At 36.4% G+C, this 6,692-nt stretch overlaps 1 protein-coding gene across 5 annotated transcripts in view; it reads right to left on the minus strand.

Moving 5' to 3' along the window:
- Positions 1-6,692, minus strand: part of ANO6 (anoctamin 6) — a 236,138-nt gene that overhangs the window by 117,482 nt on the left and 111,964 nt on the right. For all 5 annotated transcript variants that reach the window (XM_011936066.1, XM_011936064.1, XM_011936063.1 and 2 more), the window contains one exon: positions 1,013-1,141. In XM_011936066.1, the coding sequence (XP_011791456.1) occupies positions 1,013-1,141 (129 nt within the window). The remainder of the gene's footprint in view (positions 1-1,012; positions 1,142-6,692) is intronic.

The raw sequence follows: 6,692 nt of genomic DNA on the forward strand, positions 1-6,692 counted from the left end.
ATGGGGAGGGGGGAGGGGGGAGGGATTGCATTGGGAGTTATACCTGATGTAAATGACGAGTTGATGGGTGCTAACGAGTTGGGTGCAGCACACCAACATGGCACAAGTATACATATGTAAGAAACCTGCACGTTATGCACATGTACCCTAGAACTGAAAGTATAATAATAAAAAAAAAAAAAAAGGATGAGGAATGATTTCTCAAATGGGTGAAAGTAATATACATATGCACTCCTTTTTGGTCTGTTTTAGTTTAAAGCAGTTTGGGTACAAGTAAAAAAGTTTCAGGGACTTGTTTATCACATGCCCTACTGTTTCAACATCCTGAGATAAAGAGGCCCTTTACCTTAAAAAGCTTGGTGTAAAGGAAAGGAAGAAGAGAGCAGTTTGACTGGCAATGCAATGAATGAAGGGGAGGGAAGGGAGGTAACAGAAAAAAATGCGGGGTCAAGAGCACAGTTTCCATATTCAAGACAGTTTGAACCATGGCTACAACACTTGCCAGACTAGAGTCCATGACCTTTTACACTCATCTAACCTAAGGGTCATCTCTATCATCCATAAAATGGTGTGATTATAGAACCCACTTCATACTGTATGAAAGGACAACATGTATGCAAAATGCATGTACAATACCTGAGTGAGCACACATTGAAAGCTAGTTGTTATTACACTAGTCATTATTAATCATTAGGTTCCTATCCCACCTAGTTGAACAGCCAGGCATGCTTAAGGTAAATCTCTTCTGTACAATAGAAAGTCCAATTCCTTGAAAGAAAGTCTGCTTTTAGCTGTGAAACCAAATGAGGTTAAGAGCCTGAGAAAGTCTGACTCAAATTTAAAAAATGTTTTGTTAATATGCTTTGAGAGAACATGAGCAGAGAAAATATGAAACTATGTTTTGTGTATGATATTTCAACACCAGTTTCACTTTATTACTTATACAAAATAGCAGTTTTTTCATTTTACAATATAAGAAATAAAAAGAAAGGAAAATAGCATTAAAACTTACCCTTTGTTTTTCATTTGTACCCTTTTTACTGGTCTCTTTTCTACTTTCATCCTCATACACTAGAACAAAGTCAATTCTTCGCTGACCATCATTAAAAAAGAGGGAGTCAGACTTTCCATTAAATTCTTCCTGTGTAAAACAGAAAAACAAATTGTAATATATACTTTTTTGAAAAAGTGCTGATTTGTAAGTGTTAATTTTCAAGCTTTGATAGGTTTATTGTGAAAGAGAAATACATCCACTACTAGTCAGCTTACCAAGCAGTCATGGCCACTATGACTATGACATGGCAAACATGGTGTATTCTTGGTGAAAGAAGTCTTTGAATTGAACAGTACAATATTATTCTATAAACTCATGAGAGTATATCAATATTATGTATGTAACACAATCATCCCAGAATTATTTCCACATTAAGCAGCAAAGGCATATCAAGGTCAAAAACGAACATAGTAAACAAAACTGCCCATCCAAGGGAGTGAAGTTTATTTAACAAGAAGAAAAATGTAAGACAAAAAAACTGTTGATGAAAATCTCATCCTTCTTATGTCTTATTTTCTAAACTTTTACCATTTCATGATTTCTTTTTGGACCTACCTCACCACTTTATAGAAGATATCGTGGGATAACTTCAAACAAATGCCAAAAGATACTTCCATATAAATAAAAGCTGCACTAGTCATTGGTGTTTGTCCCCTAATCTACAAATGATGTCCCTCATTCCTAGCAAACAAATTTTTAAAAACCAAAAGAACCAGCAACAACAAAATACAGATGCCTTTAGTTTAGAGCTTAAAATCTTTATGGTTTAAAAAGAAATGATGGCAGAATAGAAACCAAATACAAAAATACCTATTAGCATATGGAGTTGGATAGAATTGTTCTAATTTACTCCAAGGAATGATTTGAATTTGTGTTCTCATACAGCTTGTCAGAATGCTCATGTTAATTTTGTTAAGAATCGCCTGCTTTTTAACTAAGTCATATTGAAAAGTTTTCTATGATTCGTTAAAAACTATTAAGGAGATTTCATTTTGCAATCATTTGGTGTATAACTTGTACATTATGTTCATTAAATGTGATTAATTCTCCTCTGCATTCAGTATCAATTAGCACAGAAGCTATGCAATTTTACCACACACTGCTTTCTCCTTTTCTTCACACTTTTGAGAACATATATTTTTTGATACTTATATGAAATGTGATATTTATCATTCCTTTCCCCTTTTCCACTGTTGTAGCCATGAAGGTTTATTACCAGTATTTGAAGTTCCTAGTTAGCAGGTATTTCATCAGCAGACTGAATGCTGCTGATGTAACCCATCTCAATGCACCTTCGTCCAGTGCATATAACCTGGAATTCTAAGCACAAACAGTGTGACTCTGCCGTGAGACCTTTCCTATCCAGGGCAATAAAGGGCTAGGAAAACAAAGACACATCGATGTCTTAGGCTGATACCACTATCCAATTCTTATATTTGCAATTTCAGTTATTTCAAACCAATAAACTTCAAGAGTATTTAAAACTATATGAAAATGCTGAGCCCTGTCTTTTTCATTTCAGCCAGAGTCCTTTAGGTCCATTCAATTTCTCTTACTTTCAATGAGGACTGTACTATGGGTGACAACCAGGGCTATTGCTAGAGGAACGTTGTGCATGGAGAAAAAATATATATCTATCTATAATTCTCAGAAGAACAAAGGGGAAGAGGGGTCCAGTGGAATATAGTCAGGAAAACCTGGTCATCACTGCAACATCTGAAAAGCATACAAAAAGCAACTTGTTCTCTGTAGCCCACATTCTGTTGCCTTTGGTGGAGTCCAGCAGGAGCTCACTAAAGTTCTGAAGAATTAGGCCTGGAATGAGAACCACATCTGTACATGGCTCCAGGCACTCTTCCCTTGCACAGTGGAAAAGGCTGACAGTTAGCACGCAGATAATCTGGTCTGCATATGCAAACCTCCCATGTGTGATGCAAGACCATGGCCCTTTATTTGGAGGAAAACCCCACTAACTTGGCAACATTTGCCTGTGTGAAATAAATACGTCAAACTCCAATATGGTACTATTAGAATGCAATACCAGAGAAAAGAGTGCCAGTCTCTACTGCTGTGAAATCCAGGTTTCCTATCTCTTGGCAGAAGACATTCTACTACACAATGGAGAAAAGGGAGAAACTAATCACTAGCATGGAAAGAATATGTAACAAATAAGGGAACTGGCCTAAATAAAAACAGATAGTTAAAATGCTGAAGTTAAATTATTTGTCCAAGATCTGAATAAAGATAAAGATAAAAATAAAGATAGTTAAAAATGCTGAAGTTAAGATCTGAATAAAAGCAGTCAGATTAGGACCTTTGCTCAAATTCTTGTTTATGTGTAAGGGTGTTTGAAACTTGCCTTGGACAGCAAGTGAAACTGTCTTACTGTATCGGAATTTCCAAATAGCCTGTGATATGGTTGTCATTTACTATGAGATTGGAGAGTATTCCAGGCTCATTTGGGTTAATGGTCTCTCAAACTTTATGCCCAGCAGGATGCACGAAAGGTTTACTGTCTAACAATAAAGTTGAAGGGTTACGCTATGAAAAATAAATATCAAAACATTCACATAATTTGAAGTGTAACTGATGTGCAAATTTGGAAAAAACACGTGGCTCTCTACAATTTTTAAGAGAAGAAAAAGTAGTTAATTCCAAGAAGAACACAAAGGGAAAAAACTATAATAATAGACAACTACTAAAGTAAAAATGTGGGATCTTCTATTTTTCAGTAAATTGTGAATCCAGGTACATGGTAAGTTCTAGGGAAACAAAAGATTAGAAGCAGAAGCCTTTATGTAAATTTAGATTTCACAAAATATGAAACATAAAAAATTTTATTTATATGCCATGCAGTTACGAATGATACATATTCCTAAGTGTTTTTCGTAACTGTAGCAGAGTTCAGGCATCAGAGTCAAGGCATGAGTAATAAGTAGAACGTTCTTCCCCCCACCAACAAAATGGTGCAAAAATATTGCAGAGATAGAAGACACTAGGTCAAATTTTCTTCATTTTGATCAAAATGCAAACTGCAAAGTTCAAGAAAAACACAGTAATAATTGAGCCAAAAAAGTGCCAAGAACTGCAGGTACGAAAGGCTGACTTCCGAAGGTGGAAAGACAAGTACTGCGGAAGCTGGGGTGGGAAGGAAAGGAAGTAACGTATTAGTAACTCTGGACACACAGGGGAGCCACACAGGAAGTCAGCTCAGTAAATGGTGTGTACTGTAGGGAGTAAGTGAGCTTGTTTTTGACCAGACCAGGCATTCAGGAAAGTGTTGACAGCGAAGCAGCACAGTGGAAAAGGAGCCTATTCAAGGAGGAAAATACATCCTGAAGCTTGGACTCCAAGTCTGTTTTAGAGTCAAATGTGTCAGGATGTTCCAAGAACATCCCTTGGTTGTGACTCTGACGATCAAGGTGTACTCAGGAATGGCCCAGAATGATTTTTGTACAAAGCACACTGTCTGCTTCCTGCCCTGTTAACCACACTATTAGCTTCTGAAGGTTAGTGGCCAGGTCTTGCTTGTTCACCTTGAGTTCTCTGTTGAGAACTCAGGGGCTCAGGTTTATTTTTTTCTTAGAATAAATTTTTTTTTTCTGATAAAATATATCCTCAACACAAAAAAATTCTGAAGATACAAAAAAATACAGAAAAAAATAAAAGTATATGTAATCCCATCTCCTAGACAAGAGCTAAGTTTCTTAAAATTTTGGATTACATCCTTTCACTCTTAGATGGACATACATGCATGCAAGAGCACACAAATACACTAACCAAAATGATACCATATTATACATACTGTTTTATAAACATCTATTATAGACACTTGCTAGCTTTATAGAAAGCTCTACAACATGTGTAATAGCTGCAATATAATTTAGTAAAACAGTTCCTCCACTGATGAGTGCAGTAGTTTCCAATTTTCTGCCTTTATAAACACTGCTGCAATGAGCATCTTTGTACATATGTATCTGTGCACATGTTCAATTACTAAATTCCAGAAGCAGATTTTAAGTGGCACAGCCTTTTTAAAAGCTTTTGATACATAGGTTGCTAAACTGTCATCCAAAATATTTATAAAATCAACATATCCACCAGAGGGTATGAGTGCTTTGCTCCACCCTCATTTGACTTCAGTGTTTTCTACTTTTCCCAATATGATAGTCAAAATATGTATTTTTTTTCTTGTACACCTTTTAACTACAGAGCTCTAACTTTGTTATGGATACTGCCCAAATTAAATGCTCTATGTTTGTGGAGTGCTTATTACTCTCTTTCAATTAATCGAACAAACTTATTAAATACTTTTCAGTAGATTGTCTTGGGTCTTCTTACTGATGAAATCCTAAAAACCACACAGGTAACTGAACAGGTGGGGGTAAAGGGCAATACAGACTAGGCCTATATGATTCCATGTGGCTCAGTCTGGGACTCCTGTCCGCTAAGAGAAGACTGCTAAGTGGGGGAGGGCACCAAATATCTCTTCAAATGTAAGCACTCAACATGAGTTATGGAGAGACTGGTTATGAGAGGTTCCTATGCATCCCTGGATGGTGCTTGCACCAAGTAATCCAAACACAGAAATGGTGTGATTTATAGCCACTCTGAACCCTGGTATCCATTTGAACAGGTGGCTGAATAAGACAGCTTCAGAAGGGGCAGCAGCTGCTAGGAGCGGATGGTGTCCCAGCACAATCTGGGGTTGTGGTTATGAAAAAGAAAATAGGGAATGATGTATATAGTGACCTCAAAAGAGTTCATTTTTACTAAATTAGTGCTGAAAGGAAGACGGAGAAATATTTCAGGGCACCGTCAGGCAGCCCTGTGTTTAGCAAGGGGAACATGTTTTCTGTAATGTGGACACTCAACTAGAATGTGGCATGCTAATTTTAGAAGGGCACCAACCCGCTGACGGGCTTTCCATTATAATTTACATGCCGCCTGAATAACTACCAAGTTATCAATTGTGTATTTTGACTCATACATTTCTTTAGATTCAAAACATACTACTTATTTGGTATACAAATAATTTCTGTTGCAAGTTAAAACTGATGTAGAAATTCTTAAAAAATAGTCTTGTGTTTTATGTAAGTAAATGGCTATAACTAGTTCTGAAACAGCTGAACTTGTTATTTTCAGTCATTTCTCATCAAGGATAGATGTAGTTCACTTATAAATACCATTAGATTGTGCCATGAAATGCTTTGTATGCAAGGGAATGTTCACATATCAATGGCTTCCTGATTTACCTCTGTTTCCGTTTGCCTGTGTTAAACTCTAGAGTTCTATGATTAGAATAGAACGTTGTAGACCCGGGTGAGGATGAAGGCGCAATGCCTTGAGCATAATGAGTATTAAATGTTTCCCTCTAGTTCATGCCAAGGAAACAGTACTTTTATCAAATGGAGTTCTCATAGGATTTTCCGTATTGTTACAATTTCTGAAAAAGGGTAGAGGAAATATGAAAACAACTTTGAAATGACTTTTAAAATAAAACTTCCTTAAACATCATTAATTAACAAGGGTGGAAGATGCTGAGTTAGGAGCCTTCTTATGAGGTAGAGTACTCTTACTGAATCTTTTTCTTAAACCCAGAGTATAATTGTAATTTTCATTAGCATGACTATATATA

The sequence above is a fragment of the Colobus angolensis genome, unplaced genomic scaffold (genome assembly GCF_000951035.1).
Source record: "Colobus angolensis palliatus isolate OR3802 unplaced genomic scaffold, Cang.pa_1.0 Scaffold150, whole genome shotgun sequence".
Taxonomy (NCBI): Eukaryota; Metazoa; Chordata; class Mammalia; order Primates; family Cercopithecidae; genus Colobus; species Colobus angolensis.